We start from the raw sequence: 19350 nt of genomic DNA, 5'->3' as shown, positions 1-19350 counted from the left end.
TTTTAAGGTTTTAAACCTTTTTTAAAATATCTTGAAGAATGGAAAGCATTCTGAGTTCAAAACCCCTGACAGTGATTTTATCGGAATGTCCTAGCAGTGTCCAGAAATGCCCTGGGACGTGTCAAAGAGCACCATAGACAGCACAAGGCATGACTCTCAAGGGCTGGTGACTAGGAGACAGGCGTGGGTACAATGGGGCTGCAGATGCCCGCTGAACAGGGAATCATCAGAATTAGAGATGTGTTCAGCCCCTGCATGGCAGGAAGAAGCAAAGACTCATTCTTGAGAGCAGAGGGAGTCTAGGCCTGGCCTTCCCAGGTACTGGGAGGAAGCAGTTCTGACCGGTTGGACTATGCCTCAGGTGTTAGGAAACCAAACTGGAAGCCCCATGCAGGTGCAGGTGCAGGTGCTGGCGAGGCGTGCAGCAACCTCTGCTAATTGCAGGAGCACAGTGGTGAAACGGGAACTGAGAAAATCTAAACAAGTGAACTAAAGGCTGAGATCAGGAAAATCATGGTTCAATGACAGCCTGGCGAAACACTCACAAAACCCTGTCTCAACGAAGAAAAAGCCAGTGCCGTATCCTCTCCTCAAAGCATCAGCAGATTACAGTCTAGAAAGCCCCCCCACAAAGGCAGCCCTGACCAACACAGCAAGAGAGTCAGCTAGGACAGTGCCTGCCTGGCAAGGGGTTAAAATTCAAAGGAGACTAGTGTTGTTCCTACGTCTGTTTTCAAGTCCTAACAAGTCACTGGGCTGGGAGACGGGGGACTGCACGCTACCTATGCAAGCAGAGCAGGAGCCACCACCCATCCCTGACTCCACTTCCCCCTCAAGAACCAGTCCAGTCCATTTCCTCGCATTCCCTCTGCATCACAGCCCCCTTCCACACGGTGCGGTGGCAGACACAGAATCTGGATTGTTTCTATGCTAGAATAAACTCTAAATGTACTTTGGCTCGAGTTGTTCTCTCAACAGATCTTTCCAGAGTGGTATACAGATGTCCATGCTGTATAACAGATGACCCCAAATCTTAGGGACCCAGAAATAAACAATCCTTACCTGCTTTCTGTGGGGCAGGAATGTGGTTCGGCTTGGCTGGACTGCTGACTTCTCCACATAGCTGCAGTCAGGTGCTGGTGAGGAAACAGCTACCATTTACCTGTCTCCCAGACACCCAGCCTCTAAGTGGCTTCTGTCCTCCACCACATCTACCAGGCTCAGAAGCAGACAGGTGGAGAAGTGCCCAGTCCCTCTCCTGTCCTGACTCCCAGAACCCCCAGGATCCTAGGCCAGTAGAAGTGGGCTTTTCCCAAGTGCCGTAATATAGCAATGAATGAGTGAGGAAACCTTCAAGCGTATGATGGCATGCTAAGACCCCAAGCAGACTGGCCGAGGAGAGGGGTTTCCTCTTGCTCATACAGCCCAGGGAAGTGACTGCAGACCCCCTCCCCGCCCCCCGCCTCAGGCCTCCCAGAGGAGGGCACAATGCATGAATAACATTAATCCTCTTGGAACCAAAATGTAGGGTAAAAATAACAAAGTCCTGCTGGGCTCCAGTGCCTGACCCTGTAGTGCCAGCTACTCTGGAGGCTGAGATAGGAGGATCAAAGTCAAACCAGCCCAAACAGAAGTTCTTGAGACTCTTAAAGCCTACGGTGGAACTGTGGCTCAAGTGGTAGAACAATAACCTTGAGCACAAAAGCTCAGGGACAATGTTCAGGCCCTGTTGAAGCCCCGGGAATAGTGAGGGTGGGGGTGGGGCAGGACACTCAACTACAATTAAAAAGGAAGTCACACTAAACCTAGAGATGGGCAGTACAGAACTGAGACCATAGAAGTCAGGGCCTTACAAGGCAAGCACTCTACCACTGAGCCTCTAGTCTCTTTTGGCCTTGGTTGTTTTTTTGTTTTTTTTTTTTTTTTGGGGGGGGGGTCTGGTCGTGGGGCCTGAACTCTGGGCCTGGGCGCTGTCCCTCAGCTCTTCAGCTCAAGGCTAGCGCTCTACCATTTGAGCCACAGCGCCACTTCCGGCTTTTTTTCTTTTTGCTTATGTGGTTCTGAGGAATCGAACCCAGGGCCCCAGGCATGCAAAGCAAGCGCTTTACCACTGAGCCACCTTCCCAGCCCCAGGCCTTGGTTATTTTTGAGGTAGGGTCTCACTCTATGCCTAGCCCAGCCTGAACTTCACTTCACTTGTGCCTTACTTCTGTTCCTGGGGACAGTGGATACTGCCACCAACACTCCCAGCCTTTTTTTTTTGGCCAGTTCTGGTGTCTGAACTCAGGGCCTGTCCCTGAGCTGCTTTTGCTCAAGGCTAGCACTCTACCACTTGAGCCACAGCACCACTTCTGGCTTTTTCTGTTTATGTGGTACTGAGAGGCAAGCACTCTACCACTGAGCCACAATCCCAGCTAATACTCCCAAGCCATTGATCAGAATGGAGGCTAGCAAACTTTTTACCTGGCTAGCCTGGGATGGTGACCCCTACAGCTAGGATTATAGCCACTATAGGTTTTAATCACACCATCAAATATTACTTTACATATAAACATTTAATTCCTAAGGTTCCAGGCCTTTGAAGTGTTATAGCCACATCTTGTCATTAGGCACAAATGCTATTATTTGTCCCTTATGTAAGTATTAGAGGCCACTGGGGGAAAAATGGCGACAACTCCACCTGCAGGATTTTACTCTCCTCTACAGTAAATCACACCAATCATTCCTAGTCATTTGTTTCTGCTGTGCAACTATGTAAACGTCAAGCAAGAAGTGATTATCTCCACGATACATAGAAATTCTAGGTGAATAAACATTCAACTAAATCTGCTAACATTTCTCAGGTCACCCATTACAATTTTTTAATCTAGTAACTATAGTGCTCACATACTTTGAAAATAAACTTTTCTTGTTCAATTTTTCCTAGTCACTAAGTGCCACCAATAACTTGATCAACATAAAAAGTTTTGGACCATCAGCTTTTTTTGTTTTTTGGTTGGTCATAGGGCTTGAACTCTGGGCCTGAGCACTGTCCCTCAGCTCTTCAGCTCAAGGCTAGCGCTCTACCACTTAAGCCACAGCGCCACTTCTGGTTTACTGTAGGTGGTTATTGGAGATAAGTCTCACCAACTTTCTGTCCAGGCTGGCTTCAAACCGTGATCCTCAAATCTTGGCCTCCTTAGTAGCTAGGATTTGGTGCCTCATGCCTAGGCATGGCGGACCATCAACATTTTGGAGACAGTCTTTTTTTCTACCTTATCTCTTAAGTTGAGGTCTAACTTGGGGGAAGAGGGGCAAAAATAGAAATTTCAGAAATGTGCAATTACAGGCTTAATCTACATTTCCTGAGAGTCAGTCTCTTAATTGCAGTTTTATAAACAAGAACCTGTATGTGGGTGCAAAGATAGCTATTTCTACAGGGTGCTGTCACTCACCCTGGCTCTAACTGATTCTCCACGTTGGTGCTTGCTGCTGCTCAAAGCCTGCAAGCCAAATCTGGCAGGTGACCTAAGGGCAGGGAAGGAAATGCAACAGCAATCACACATGGCCCACACATCCTAAAGCATTTACTGAGTGACCCTCTGCAGAAAACCAGATCAGACCTTCTTCAGGTACTGTTTTAAAACACTTGTAATGCCTGATTTAAGTAAAAATTAAAGGTGGAAATCCTTGTATAACAGTTCCCATCAGGTCCAATTTCCTACACACACAACTAAACTCGACTCCAGATAGAACATAGGGAAATCAGAAGAGTAGCGTAGACAGAATACAGGATAAATAATAACCATATGCTCATGCATACTCTCACACACACACACACACACACACACACACACACACACACACACACACACACACACACACAAGGCCTCAGAACATAAAAGAAAAAAAAGGGAATCAAAACTAAAAAGGAAATGGCAGATGCGTTTCCATCTTTAGTGGAGCCCCAAGTGCTTTGTGGGACAGCTAATGCTCCAGGAGAAAATGGGGTTTTACAGCTTTCATTAGCAGAGGTTACAATGCAAGGCAGCATCGCTGCTGTGGAAAGAGGAGGACCCAGAAGACAGATTCAGAGAGCAGAGGCCCAAATTCTGCACATAAACTCTGTAGATCTTTGAAACAAGGCAAGTAAGTAAAACAAAGCAATCATGGCCATGGATTAACAAAACAGTAACTAAAGATAAGCTGCCTGGAAGAAATGCACATTATGTAGAGGCCGTTAAGGTGGAAGAAACTGGACATAGACCACGTGAACTGCAAGTAGGATAAAACTGGCATGAATACTGCCAGAGATTGTAGTACCTGAGACGATAAAGAACAGTTTATTTTTTTAAAAAGTAATAACTGTTAATGACAGTTTTAAATAAATGAAGTAAAAAATAAACAGCATTAAAAGGAAAAGAAATCTTAACTGGTGGAGATTTTAATCACTAGACAAAAGCATTAAGTTCACAGATGGTCTCAAGCCCCTAAGCTAATCAGTATGTCCAAGATCCTGGCTCCACAGCTACAGACACATTTTCCCTGCGTGTGGGTGCATTTACCGTGGACACCAGGTGCTAGATGCTAGAACAAACCTCACTATACTTAAAGGAATAAAATCACACAGAAGGGGCTGGGAATGTGGCTTAGTGGTAAGAGTGCTTGACTCACATGCATGGAGCCCTGGGTTCGATTGCTCAGTACCACACAAAGCCGGAAGTGATGTGGCTTAAGTGGTAGAGTGCTAACCTTGAGCAAAAGAAGTTCAGGGACAGTGTCTAGGCCCTGAGTTCAAGCCCCAGGACCGATAAGGAATGCAGGGTGTGACAGCTAAGTGCACTGTGGCTCTGGGAAAGAAGAACTTTGTGCTTTCATAGTAATCTTTTTTTTTCCCTCTACTGGTCCTAGGCTTGGGTGCTGTCCCTGGACTTCTGTACTCAAAGCTAGTGCTCTACCATGTGAGCCACAGCTCTCCTTTCAGCTTTTTGGTGATTCATTGGAGGTAGGTGTCTCATGGCCCTACCTGCCCAGGCTGGCTTTGAACCGTGATCCTCAGATCTGCCTCCTGAGTAATTAGGATGACAGGTGTGAGCCACTAATGACCAGCTTAGATTGATGCATTTTCACTAAAACCAGAAACGGGCAGAAACAGGGCTGGTGTGTAGCTTAGTGGTAGATGACTTTCCATTGTGTCTGACTGCAGCTCCGCGGAAGCGGTGTACCCAAGGCCGAGCAGTAAGTGCTACCCCAGCCTGGGGAGAGCCCTGGGTCTTCCACCAAGTCCTTCCTCTTTGGAGTATGTTTAAGTCCCGCTCGCGTGGCAGCCTTTGGTAGGAGCGGGGTTTGAACCCGCGGACACCTCCAGCCAAGCCGCGGCCGGGCCTCGGGCCGCACGAGGGGTAGGGCCGGCCGGGGGCCCGGGTGGGGTGAGCGGGCGGCGGCGGGGGCTCCGCTGCCCGCGTGTCTCAGCACTTGCCCCCAGAAACTGCTCTAAGCAGACACCTTCTTTTTGCCAGTCCTGGGCCTTGGACTCAGGCCGGGGCTCTTCCGCCCCTTGAGCCACGGCGGCCCTCCCTCCGGCTTTTCCGTGTGTGGTGCCGAGGACTCGCACCCAGGGCTTCGAGCATGAGTTGGGCCATCTTCCCAGCCCCAGCACGGGCGCAGGCCCGGGCCCCCCAGAAAGCAAGGCCTCCACACGCCTCCTCGGAACGCCTCCGTTTATTTCTTACAAAACTCCACCGTGGACCCTTGTGCTGGGGGGGGGTATCGGCGCGGCCCCGTCCTCCCCACGGACTCCAGTGTGGACCTACAGCAAGCGACACCGGCCGGCCAGAACGTGCCCCAAGAAACGCGAGCACGGGACATCACGGTCTCGGGAGGACGGAAGTGGCTCGGGCCAGGGCGGACCCGAGCCTGTGGAGGGCTGGAAACGTGCTCAGCTCCAGCTCCGCAAGCGGCCGGGAACACAAGGCACAGGCCACGTCCCTGGCACGGGCCTGTGGGACCGTGTGACTGGCTTTCCCAGCTGCCACCGCGGCCCGGGCCGCAGGAGTGGGGAGTTGGGGTGAGCGCCTGTGAAACCCCACGACTGGCTGAGCTCTCCTAGCAAATCACAGCCTCTCACAGTTAGCACAGACCAAACCCACAGGGCACGGATGGAGGCTCAGAGGTGGGGAGAGGTGAATTTCACCCAAGTATTCATCTCAAGGCAGGTGCCTTGCTGCCAGGCCCCCGGCCAGCCGGGGGCATCCTCGGAGGAGGAGGCGCGCTTTGTCCCGCACCAGAGCTTGCTGGCCTGCAGACCACCCGCCTGTGTCTGGAAGGGCAGCCTGAAAGTCCTGCTGCTGCCTCATCCAAGAGAAAACACTCCAGAAAGCCTGAGACCCACAGCACTGCCCGCTGCTGATGGGGGCAGCTTCACACCGTCCACAGTCTTTGCTTCCTATTCTCTCTCTCCAAGGAGGGGGATAACAGGAGAGCAGGCGTGGGTTCTGGGATTGTCACTGCCCAATGAGAAATCTTCAAACCCCCTGCACCTGGCAGAAGACTGCAGGGCTGATGGCCGGCCGCAGTGCAGGTCCTTCCCCAGCTTTTCTGTGGGAGGGGGACCAGGTTACGATCACTGACTGGACCGAGGGACAGCACCCTCTCAACGCCCTTAAGAGGCCACACAGGTCCCTTTCTTGTTTCTGCACTCTCTACCCCCTGGGAGGATGGGAGATGGAAGGAGAAGGCAGCCTTCCCCCGGTCACTGAAATACATCCCCACTGAAATACAGGACGCACAGAGCCTGACTGGTCCTCTCCCTTGGCGAGAGAGGCAAAAATTTCAATTACTCACCCCCACCAAATATGCATGTATGTATGTGTGTGCGTGTGTGTGTTTGTGTGTTTTTACACACACATATATAAATAAGCCTTGGATGGCAGCTCTGAAACTTCTTTTGAGACACTAGTTCTTTCTGACTTTAGACATCACGAAGCCGCTGTCCTGGCTATGAACCGTGTCCTCAGTGTACACTGCCAGTCAGTGCCCTGCGGGGGACCCCTCCTCCGCTGACCGGGGCGCCAAGGCCCAGTGTGGCTGACCAAGATAAAGGCAGCTATTTCCTTCCCACTATTCCTGCTGCCTCTCCCAGCAGAGGGTCTGGCCCACTGGCCCAGCAGATGTCCCCAAGGCCCTTCAAGGCCCAGGGTCCCTGGGAGCGTCACCCTCACTCTGCCTGTCCTCCCCACAACTGTGACCCCTAGATGAACTTGAAGCACTTGGTGTTGTCGTGCGGCAGGCGCGTCTTGAAGAGCACGGAATCCACCCTGAACTGCGTGTACAGGAGGGGCATGTAGCCGTACACCTTGACAAAAAAGTTGATACATTTGTGCCGCTCGTAAAAGTGGGAATCATCGTGTGACAGGGCCTGGGGACATCCTGGGCACCGGAAAGTCCACCGTGACGTCACCTGGGGGCAGGAGTGACAGAGCAGAGGGTGAGAATCCCAGTGCTAACCCTGTCCCCGCCCACAGCTTTGTCCGCCCAATGCCGCATCACCGTGAAGCGCGCCCACCCACCCACCCGCCTATGGGGAATCCTACCTTCAGCTATGAATAAAGCTTTAGTAAAGGCCTGTACCTAACAGCAAAACCTGCAAGTGTTTGGAATCATCCTCTCTAATTCTATTCCAGGAATGAACTTGGTTATACACCAAGACGTTGGTACTAAGTTATTTCACCTATGCTTTTAATGGCAAAAACTGGAAAAATTACTCAATAGGAACTAGTCAAATAATTATAAAATACAACATATCATTTTATAAAGACATGTAAGAAAATTATATCTAGGAGTTTTCAAATTATATGTAGAAGCTACAAACATGTTCTGCAAAAGAAACATTTCTCCTTTTTATATTTCTCCCTATTTTAACCCTGTTATACGCTAAAATAAATCCTTGCTAAAAGTTTCCAAGACGACTATACTTAGATTGAGAAAGTGGTTATGGTCTAATCATTATTAGGAAAACTTCAAACAATTACAAAGCCATGTGGCAGAGCAGAGCTCTGAAAGCCCAGCTAGAGACTGGAAACCCCAGGGCCGGACGAGAGACGAGACACAGGCAGGGACAGAGGGCACCTGGCAGACAGACAAGGAGGAAGGGCTTCGGCCCCCTTTTTCCAGTGAGTGCAATCATGTGCAGAACATACTCAATGAGATCTTCACAGACATCAACAAAACGGTATGTATATGAGTTCCTCTGTGACCCGTGCACTGTATATGTTCAGAGATGTTCAAGGGCCAAGTGGGCCAAGGGTGTCACTCAACAAAACTAAGAAACCCTCAGTTACCAGGCTTAAAGGTCTGACAGTAAATAATATGGGTAACTGCTCAAAAACTGAAAGGCCTGGGCTGGGATGTAGCTCAGTGGCAAAGCGCTTGCCTAGCAAGTGCAACGTCCTGGGTTCGATCCCCAGTACCAAAAAAGAAAAGACCAAAAAAAAAAAAATACAGTTAAAAAACCCAAACAAAAACTGAAAGGCCCACTATGTGTGTTAGCTCATGCTTGTCATTCTAGCTACTCAGGAGGCTGAGATCTGAAGATTGCAGTTCAAAGCCAGCCGTGGCAGGAAAGGCCGTGAGACTCTTATCTTCAATAAACCACCAGAAAACCAGAAGTGGCACTGTGGCTCAAGTGGTAGAGCGCTAGCTTTGAGCTGAAGAGCTGAGGGACAGCGCCCAGGCCCAGAGTTCAAGCCCCACAAAATATGAATTGTATACAGCACCCTAGCACCCTGGCACAAAGGGCACGGGCTGCTCATTCCCTCCATGACTCCCTGGACTCAGGCTTCAGGCTAGCACAGCAGGAGGAAAGAACCTTAGAAAGAGCTAATCACGGCCCCCTGCACACACCTATACTCTGAAGGGAATTTCTAGGCTAAACAGCATGCACTCATAATTTAAATCATGTCTTCCATGGTGAACAATTTGGTAAGTAGTGAACACTGGTTCCATGCGATAAATCAGCACAAATATATTTGAGAGTCTGTGTGGTCACTCAGACCAGGCCAAACCTTTCCCAGCCGTGGCCCTTGGTTGCAACGTAACCCCGATCAATAATTTTTCTAAGTCCTCACAAAAAAAGAATACTAAATATCAAGATGAAGGGAAAGATTAGTAACGGCCCTCACTGCAAAGCAGTGACTGACAGAGACACTACTTGGATATTGTTCAAAAAGTCTTCCATGCTTTGGGATGCCCATATTCTCTCTGGCAACAATCATTCGCTGCATACAGTCTTAGCAACTGTAACTATTTCCTGACTGCAGGAATCTAAATTACAGTTACAGGTGGGGAAAATAAAGCTGCAACATCTGTCCAGCCAGCTCCAAACTATTTTTTTTTTTTTTTTTTTGTCGGCCGTGGGGCTTGAACTCTGGGCCTGGGCATTGTCTCTCAGCTCTTCAGCTCAAGGCGAGCGCTCTACCACTTGAGCTACAGCGCCACTTCTGGTTTTCTGGTGGTTTATTGGAGATAGGAGTCTCACGGTCTCTCCTGCCCGGGCTGGCTTTGAACCGCAATCCTCAGATCTCAGCCTCCTGAGTAGCTAGGATTACAGGCGTGAGCCACCAGCGCCCGGCCAGCTCCAAACTATTGAGTTTTACCCACCAGCCCCTGCAGTAACAACTTTACTTCTACAACAGATCCTTTGAAGTAAGGAGGTATCCTGGCCTACTGTGGAGAAGAGCCACTGAGGCTGAAGCTGGAACAGACTGCACTCCAGCAAAGCCAGGGAAGGGAACTACGTCTGCTCACAGGCACAGCCATGGAGGAAGCAGACCCTCACCTTGATGGGGGGCTTCCGTGTGATGTGGGAGACGAGGAAGTTCATGGCGATGTCCTCACAGTTGGTGTACTCATCTACCATATCTCGGATGGCCTGGGGCATCACATAGGAATACAAGTAGGCATAATACTGTCAGGGAAAGAAAAAAATTAACATTATTTTGTTAGAGGCCCCAATTCTTTGGCTTTCAGCGGAAAAACTTCCCATGAATGTAGGCACTACATGAAAGGGGGTTCGGTTCAGGGTGAGGCCAGGAGTGGGAAGCACTGGCGTTCAGGGAGCTGGGGGCCAGAAATGCTCAACACCTTGCAATGCAAATCTTCTGAATGAAGAATCAGCCAACTCTTTAAGATCCTTCATTTCATGTAATTTCCTTAGTATCTCAGCAATGTTGAAATCAATACAAAGCTTTCAAAACAAGTCAGACACGGTGTCAGCTGAGCAGAAGTCTACTGACAGTGGCAATAACAGATAAGCAAGGAGAGCTGGTGGCCTTCCCAGGCCTCAACAACCCACAGAACCATGGGACATCCAGTCCCTCGCTGTCTCACTGACAAGACTCTCGGTCTGACCCCATCCATCACTGCCACCAGCTACCCCTGCTCCAAGCCATCGCCCCGACCCGCCACCCGAAGAGCAACGGTGTGGAATGAAGTACAGCTGGCCATGTCTGTCACCCAGTGGCATCTCATCTCACTCAGAGAAACAGCCAAACTTCTTAAGCGATCCCAAGAAGCTGTTGTGGCAGCACGCACCTGAAATCCAGGCATGAAGACTACAAGTTCAAGACTAGCTTAGTCTATGTGCCAAGATCCTGTCTGAAAACTCTCATAATGTGGAGTGTTGTATGGCATCCAGTTCACACTTGGGAACAAATCTGCTTAATAAATGAGCTTGCTGTTACACAGAAGCATTATTAAGAATCCAGTTACTTAAAACTGAAATCAAGTTACACTCAAAATAAATGCAACAAATACCTACAAACCTTCCTACGTGCTCAGCTCTGAAGCAGCTGCTTCCAGCAGCATCTGCTCAGACCTGAGAACTCACCTGTCTATTGTCAGTCTCCCCTCTCAAGCTCTGATTGCTCTTTAAAAGTCAATGGTCAAGCCGAGCGCAGGTGGCTCATGCCTGTAATCCTAGCTACTCAAGAGGCTGAGATCTGAGGATCACAGTTCCAAACCAGCTTGGGCAGGAACGTCTGTGAGACGGATCTCCTATTAACAACTAGAAAACTGGAAGTGAAGCTATGGCTCCAAGTGGTAGAGTGCTAGCCTTGAGCAATAAAAGCTCAGGGACAGCGCCTAGGCCCTGACTTCAAGGCCTAGAACTGAAAATAAAATAGATGTCAATGGTTAGACCCCTGTATTGATAATAATATTAATAATAATAATAATAATAATGTCCTTAATGAAGCATAGTATCGTTCCTTTTTGAAAATGCAGTAATTACAAAGGATTCCTCATCAGACAGGGTTCCCCAGCCAGCTGTGCATCCACCCATCTCCCCTAAGCTTGGAACATAAATACTAGAAAACAGATCAAAATGGCATTGTTTTTTGTTTTGTTTTGTTTGGTGGTTTATAGAACTTGAACTCTGGGCGCTGTCCCTGAGCTCTTCAGCTCAAGGCTAGTGCTCTACCACTTGAGCCACAGTGCCACTTCCAGTTTTCTGGTGGTTAAATGGAGATAAGAGTCTCTCGGGCTTTTCTGCCCAGGCTGGCTTTGAACCTCGATCCTCAAATCTGTCTCCTGAGTAGCTAGGATTACAGGTGTGAGCCACCAGTGCCTGCTCACACATTAGGTTTTTAAAACAAAAAGGCAGAAAAGCTGGGCACCAGTGGCTTAGGCCTATAATCCTAGCTACTCAGGAGGCTGAGATCTGAGGATCTCAGTTCAAAGTCAGCCCAGGCAAGTAAGTCCTTGAAACTCTTATCTCCAGTGGAGCTGTGGCTCAAGTGATAGAGCACTAACCTTGAGCCATGAAGTTCAGGGACAGTGCCTAGGTCCTGAGTTCAAGCCCCAGGACCAGCACACACACAAACACCTCAATGTTACATGGTTAGGCTAGTTCCCTAACAAAATGACTGGTGAAGTTGTAGTTGTAGTGGGGAGATGTGCAGGACACCACCACTGGAGGTGAACACATGAGAAGGAAGGATGGGAGGAGCTGCAGGAGAGTTGGTGAGCCTTGGGGGAAGCTCAGATGAAGTGCCTGAGGGACACACAGGAGATTTCCTGAAAATGATGAGATACAAGTGCAAACCTCAGCAAAAGGCCAAGGAAATTACCAGCTTGTAAGGTGTCTTCAAAAGTGTGAGGAGCCAGGCGTGGTGGCTCACACCTGTCATCCTCGCTACTCAGGAGGCTGAGATCTGAGGATCGCAGTTTGAAGCCAGCCCAGGCAGGAAAGTCTGAGGCTCTTATCTCCAATAAGCTACTCAGAAAAGGCTGGAAGTGATGTGTGGCTCAAGTGGTAGAGTGGTAGAGCAAAAGAAGCTCAGGAAAAGTGGCTGGGCCCTGAGTTCAAGACCCAGGACTGACACAAAAAAAAAATAAAAAAGGAATGTGAGGGAATGAGTTATGCTAGGCAATGGCAGGGACACACGAACAACAGGACATGCCTCATCTTCCCCAGAAGGAGGAACGGAGCCCTCCAGGAAGGCAGGGGAAGCATCTGGAATCGCAGAGGACATGGATGATAAGCAGGTGCCAACATCTTTGATGGCTGGCAAATGGCTGCCACAGAGACTTCCCATGACAGTTAAGAGGTAAGTGTGTCAGGGTGGGCAAGAAAATGTGCTCTGAGCCTTCCTTGCTCAAAGCACAGATTTGGGGAAATGAGTAGCCATGCAGTTGATAGGAGCGCATGAAAGGGAAGCAGTGACCTCACAGCAAAGTCAGGTCTGTCGGGTGGAGGACAGGCAGAAGTGTTCGGAGACGTGGGCAGTGGAGAGAACTTGCTCATCTGAGAAGAGTTTCTTCAGAGCCCAGTGGAAGACCTCAGAGGGAAAGTACAGGCTAGCGGCACTCAGTCGAGGAACGTAACCCAAGTCCTTGAGGCATTTTAAATTTCCTGGTAGCCAGGAAATTTAGAGCAAGCTAGAGGTACAGCTCAGTGGAAGAGTGTGTGGTCAGCAAGCTTGAGGACCTGCGTTTGATCGCTAGCACCACCAGAAAATAATAAAAGCAGTAAAAAATATTTCATTTACCCAATATCTCCAAAATGATTCCATTTCAACAGGTAATCAATATAAAACTGAGGATCACTCCTGTCGTGCAGAGATTCAGAATCCGATGTGCACTTTGTAGCTTTAGCTCAGTTCTGACCAGCCACGTATCAAGTGCTCAGCAGCCACTTTACGGAACAGATGTGCAGAGGAGAGATGGGCATGAGCAAAAGTAGCTCACAGTGAGGAGAGGGGGGATGACAACAGGTCTGTGCCCTTTGCTATTTAATGAACATCAAAATGTGAGGCCAGGGAAGCAAGCTCAGTGCAGTCAGGCATGGGGGCCTGGGATGGGCAGGGCTCAGTCCAAGCCACATTCAGCTGAGCATAGCAGCATGTGCCCATCATTCCAGCTACATAAGAAGAATAAATAGGAGAACTGTGGGTGGTGGCCATACTGAGCTCATGGAAAGGATCTCCCAGGACTTCCATTACCAGTATGTTTGGTTTCATAAACGGAGAACCAATGCTTGGAAACAGAACTGGCTTTCCTCCTGCCCCGCCCACTGTATAGGCAGGAGAGCTGTTGTGAGGACAGCATCTACCACCCAGAGGCTCACAGCTAAGTACCTGCTAGCGCAGGCGGCTTTGCATTACCTTGTGAAAGAAGGCAGCACCTGTCAGCACCATGGACAGCTCGCAGGAGTAGTTGGCGTTGTAGAGCCAGGACTGGTGAGGGAGGTCCCACGCATGGTACCGGCCAGGGAAGCCCACAATTCGGTCACGTGCTTCTCTCCACACTCTTGAAAACACAAGTACAACATACTTGATCCCAGCTTGGGGACTACCAGTGATGCTTACCATCACAGCCTTTGTCTGACATTCTCACTCAGATGAGGAGACCAAAAAAAGATCTACAGATGCCCAGCAAATGAGAAGTCAGGTGGGGGAGTGAGGATGCACAGCCAAGACAATGCAGTCCCACTGCATGTTCCTTCTGACTCTCGGGGAGTTAGCTCCTATCTCTTTGATTTTCTTTAGAGGCTACTCTGTCCCTCTCTTCTCAGCCCAGGGGGTTGTGGATGCTATGCCTGCAACTCCAGAGCAGCAAATAACCCTAGTCTAAACAGCCAAAGAATCTGATTTCCCTGACTCAGAAGGAAAACCCCACTATAAGAGTAAAGCAAGCCCAGAGAGGATGAGAAAGGAGTCCTTCACTACTACTCAAGACCCTGGACCAGCCCCAGCCCATGGGAGCCCTTATGACCTCCGAGACGCCACCAGAAACTCATCTTACTGCCTAATCTAGGCTCAAGTTAGTTTTCTGCTACTTGCAAAGTGTCTTTTTTTCTTTTTCTTTTTCCAGTCCTGGCACTTGAACTCAGGACCTGGGCACTGTCCCTGAGCTTCTTTCTGCTCAAGGCTAGCACTCTACCACTTGAGCCACAGTACCACTTCTGGCTTTTTCTATATTTATGTGGTACTGAGTAATCAAACCCAGGGCTTCATTCATGCAAGGCAATAACTGTACCATTCCCAGCCCTCAAAGTGTTTCTTGATTAAAACTCTTTCCCTCACCGAAACCCAAACATGATTTCATCATGGCGGAGGTGAGCATCATCATCGATAGACAAGATGGCCTCTGTCTCGATCTCATTCCAGGGCAAGAATCGATTGTTCAAACTGTTCTTCTCAGTGCGAACCACCTGTGACAAGGGGGAAAAAAAAAAACACTGGGAACCAATGCTGCATTACACAAGGCAGATCCAAAATGCTTAACAGGCCAGAGACTATCAAGTTTAACGAATAATTTGGTATGATCAAGCATATGCCTTCCATGAATAAAAAGTGCCTTGCAATTCAAGAAATGCATAAGGATTTCACATTTTAAGCTTTACGGTTAAGTAATTTTCTTGTGAAAGAAATCAAAGCTGAGTGGTATTTTAGATGTGCAATAAACAGTCTTGGGAAATTAAAAATCATTTTCCCAAGAGGACACAAGGTGGCAGAGCAGATCTAAGATTCCAGGGCCTACCTCCAGAATCCCCAGCTTGCTTAGAAATTGTAAAACCAAATTCAGAAATCCCTTGAGTTTAGGCCATTTCTGTTCTCCAACTTTAAGACCTTTTGGGAGGATATACAGGAAATCATCTCTTGAGTTTAGTCACTTCACTTTTACAACTCCCACTTACAGTGCTGACGCACACACAAAAGGTTTTTTAAAGATGCAACAACCCGGTATTGGGGTATAGCCTGAGTAGTGGGGCACCTGTCTAGTAATCGTGAGACCCCTACTTCAAGCCCCAGTGCTACCAACAAACAAGAACACATCACAGCGCCAGACTCAGGGTGACCTGGAGGCTGGCAGCAGGGATGTGGCCCTGGGGCTGTCAGAATCACGACTGCAGTCCACAAGCGGCTGAGTCCGAACCTGCATTTGTCAACATCCCCGGCACCTGCCACACATGGTAAATCCAGAGAAGCCCTGGTGCCAAGAGGAAACGTGTGACTCTCAAGTCCATCAGAGCCGTGTGGAAAAGAGCAGGCTCAGCCAGGTCACCACAGCACATGCTGTTTGCAAAGACCAGTACTGTCAGCCACACCTGACATCCTATACAACCCTAACTCTGAATCTGAAAATGAGGAGCAGGAAAAAAACCAATGATCTAATATCTAGAATATATACCAAAGTAGCTGTCCAGTTTACAAGCTGAAGCAAGTCTATTGTTCTGTAGAAAACCTTGAGGTTTAAAAACAAATGCAGTTTGGCCTAGACTTCACAATCAGTTTTCCAATTAAGTTTATTAAAGCCAGTCAAATGGATATCAAGAGTCAGGGAAGGGAAAGAGAACTTTCTTCCAAAGTTTTGTTTTCAAAGCTGTTGTGCTTAATGGCTAAATCTCAGTAACCTAACCAGTATTGGTTTGGGCACCAAAATCAGAACAAAAAGATTCAAACATTACTGAATGTAGACACACCGATCAGCATTAGCTTCTAGAAGTTTGCATGTTTTAGATTGAAACAGGCCAGTTTTAATTTTTAAGGAAAAAAAATAAAAAGGTTGCTGAGGATTCTCATCACACTGCAGGTAAAATGGCACAAACTGGAGACCCAACTCTGGCTGAAAGACTGCACACAAAGTGCCCAGAACAGAGACGAAAACACAATTCAAAAAGTGTTAGCAACAGGGTGTGTGGTTCACCCCTGTAATTCTGTTGTGACTATACTCCCCAAAAGTCACAGCAGCAGACATGAAGACAAAGAACTATCTCTGCAAGGCACAACGCACTGGAGAAGGGTGAGCCACGGGCTGAAAACCTGATTAGTACACGCAGCCCGGCAGGCTGCTCCCAGCCACCCTAACGCTAACGCAGCAGCCCTGCCCCTCTGCTCCATGTGGTTGAGCTCAAGTTCACAATCTGCTCATGACTGGCTGGTTGGAAGAGAATAAGGAGTACTTATATAATAAGGTGGCCATTAAAAGACTTTGAAATAAAATTAACAGTACACAAGTAATCTCAAAAACATACTCACACCCACTGCTGTTTCTTGACCCATCTGACATGCATCTTAATTCCACCTAGGAACAACTAAAGACAAAACCTTACATTTCAAAAACCTTTCCTTATCCCAAAGCAGTTCCCCCTTTCCATTCTTTTTTTTTTGCCAGTCCTCAGGCTTGAACTCAGGGCCTAGGCACTGTCCCTGAGCTTCTTTTGTTCAAGGCTAGTGCTCTACCACTTGAGCCACAGCACCACTTCCAGCTTTTCTGGTTATGTCTGAGGAATCGAACCCAGGGCTTCATGCATGCTAGGCAAGCACTCTACCACTGAGCCACATTCCCAACCCCTCTTTTCCATTCTTTACTAGCAGATTAAACAACCCACTTTGACGCAAAAGACAGCTTTTCTCACAAATTCCAGCAAGTAGGAGGTGACGGCAAGAGAACTGGCAAGTCAAGGCCAGCCTGAGCTATATGTGAGACCTTGTCTGAATAATAAAGCCAGGGGCTGGGAAGGTGGCTCAGTGGTAGAGTGCTTGCCTTGCATGAATGAGGCCTTGGGTTCGATTTCTCAGCACCACATAAGCAGAAAAGCTAGAAGTGGTGCTGTGGCTCAAGTGGTAGAGCACTAGCCTTTAGCTGAAGAGCTGAGGGACAGTGCCCAGGCCCAGAGTTCAGGCCCCATGACCACCTGCGGTGGTAACTCATAGTCTGTAATCCTACTCAGGATGCTGAGATCTGAAGATGCTCAAAGCCAGCCAGTAAGATTATCTTATCTCCAATTAACCACCAAAAAGCTGGAAGCAAAGGTATGGCTCAAGTGGTAGAGCACTAGACTTGAGGGGGGAAAAAAACACCTCAAGGACAGCACCTGCAACCCTAGTTATTTGGGAGACTGAGAGCAGGAGGATAATTGAACAAGGCCAGCCTACCCAACCCATTTAAAAAGAAAAAGAAAAAAGGAAGGGGGAATGTATTGGCTCCCACAAGTCTAACTCATCTCAGCTATACTGGGAACGTGAATAGGAAGACCACTGTCTAACCTCTGCACAGTCTGGACCTGAAGAGGCTGGGTAATAAGCTTTTTCTGGGTGAACTGATTCAAGTAGAATTTCAGGCAATTATCATCTGATTCATACAAGGACAAGATAAGAAATAAAACTCAGCAAAGTCTCCAAGGAGTAAGCCTTTATAATTGCCTCTACCTAGCTGGAGAGTCTAGACAGACTAACGCCTTTTCAGCAGCGGCCCGAGAGCTGAAAGTTCACAATGCTAACTGCTCCAGAAAATGAAAAAGAGTTCCACAGAGGCAGCTTCCCATCCAACTCTCTTTCCTTTTCCCTGATAGACGATCTGGCATGGCGCTCAAGCTTCCCAGCAGACATCTTGTTCAACTCAAATACCAAGGCTCTGAGAGAGGGTGAATGACTGCGCTGTTTATCAGTTTTCTTTTGGGGGGAAAATGGTGTATTCAGGCCTCCTGAGACCTTCCAGTCCCCTCAGGGCATGTGGTACACTCATCTGAATCACCAGTACCCACTGCCTCTGCCCTGGTCCAGGTCCATCCCCCCGCAACCCCAACTATTTAACTGTGTCTGCTCTTCCCTCACAGTCCTGCACAACGCCCCAACACACGAAGGACAAAGCCCAGTCTCCACCTCTGTCTTCTTGGCTGTGCACACAGTGCCCTGACCACCTCCTTCCAAACTCTCCCTGCAACAACAGCCCGCCCAGGCGCATGGGGTTCCTGCACAGCCCATCCTCATCTCATTCAACTGCTGCTCAGATGTCACCTCTTCAAGAGCCTTTTGCTAGACCCCATGTAAATCAGCTGTGCCCTTTGTGGAGAAGAGATGAAAAGCACAGCCCCTGGGTCAGGCTGTCAGAGATTGTCCTAGAACAAGTATACAGTGTGAAGAGGAACACTGTTTTGAGTCAGTTCTGCTGTCCTGTTAATAACTGAAGGTGCTATTTCACTAAAAGCGCTGGTCTTACAACATACGAGGGCAAGCCGGGCACCAGTGATGTACACCTGTAATCCTACCTACTCAGGAGGCTGAGATCTGAGGATGGTGGTTCAAAGCCAGCCTGAAAACCAGAAGTGGCACTGCCACTTCTAAGTGGTAGAGCACTAGACTTGAGAAAAAGAACTCAGGGACAGTACCCAGGCCTAGAGTTCAAGCCCCACAACCAACAAAAAGTGTGTATGTGCAGGGTTGTGGGTGGGAGTGGGGGGGTGGAGGGTAAGATTCCCATTCTACAGAACACTGTAAGGCAAAGACAGGAAGAAGCAGAGTAAACAGGTCAGAATAATTTTTGGTGGGACTAATGTCATAAAGGGATTATCTGGAGGTTTCTGCTTCTAGGAGTTTAGTAAGCTCTAACCAAATTCAACCCTGCTTCATAAATGACCACAGCTCTGGACAAAAATCCTAATACAGCAATTTCCTGAAGAGATTAAAGAATGAATAGAAGAAAATGACGGAAGGAAGCTACAATATAGAGAGGGAGCTGCTGGTATAGGAGGGTTAAGTGCTGCTCTTCCCCCTGAGAGTAGGCCAGAGCCGGCCCTGGAGGACAGCTGGAGATGCATACAAAACCCACAGGCTTTCTGGCCTGAAAATAAGAGGAAAGAGTCTGGGGCAGGCAGAGAGCGGAGCTCCGAGTGCTGTGAAAAAAACCTCCTGGTGTCTGGCCCTCCCCTCCCCTGGCCATGCTGGGCCAGTACAAAGGAACTCAGCTAACACAGGAGTAACTATTCGAGAGAGAATTTTCAGTTTGAGTCCAACCAAATCCACTGCCTGCTAATACAAAAACATGTACACTTTTCAGAGTAAAAATCAAGGAAAACCATGCCAAGGCAAA

The 19350-nt window shown here is 48.5% G+C and overlaps 1 protein-coding gene across 5 annotated transcripts in view; it reads right to left on the bottom strand.

Moving 5' to 3' along the window:
- Positions 1–3125: 3125 nt before the first annotated feature.
- Extl3 (exostosin like glycosyltransferase 3) overlaps positions 3126–19350 on the bottom strand; it is a 69198-nt gene continuing 52973 nt past the window's right edge. For all 5 annotated transcript variants that reach the window (XM_070016762.1, XM_070016759.1, XM_070016760.1 and 2 more), the window contains 4 exons: positions 14562–14689; positions 13641–13785; positions 9815–9943; positions 3126–7438 (listed from right to left, as the gene is read on the bottom strand). In XM_070016762.1, coding sequence (XP_069872863.1) covers positions 7229–7438; positions 9815–9943; positions 13641–13785; positions 14562–14689 — 612 coding nt within the window. In that variant the 3' untranslated portion in view covers positions 3126–7228. The remainder of the gene's footprint in view (positions 7439–9814; positions 9944–13640; positions 13786–14561; positions 14690–19350) is intronic.

This window comes from Dipodomys merriami, unplaced genomic scaffold (assembly GCF_024711535.1).
Source record: "Dipodomys merriami isolate MVZ:Mamm:240054 unplaced genomic scaffold, mDipMer1.0.p SCAF_12, whole genome shotgun sequence".
NCBI classification, from domain to species: domain Eukaryota; kingdom Metazoa; phylum Chordata; class Mammalia; order Rodentia; family Heteromyidae; genus Dipodomys; species Dipodomys merriami.
This window is presented reverse-complemented; position numbering and strand designations above follow the sequence as displayed.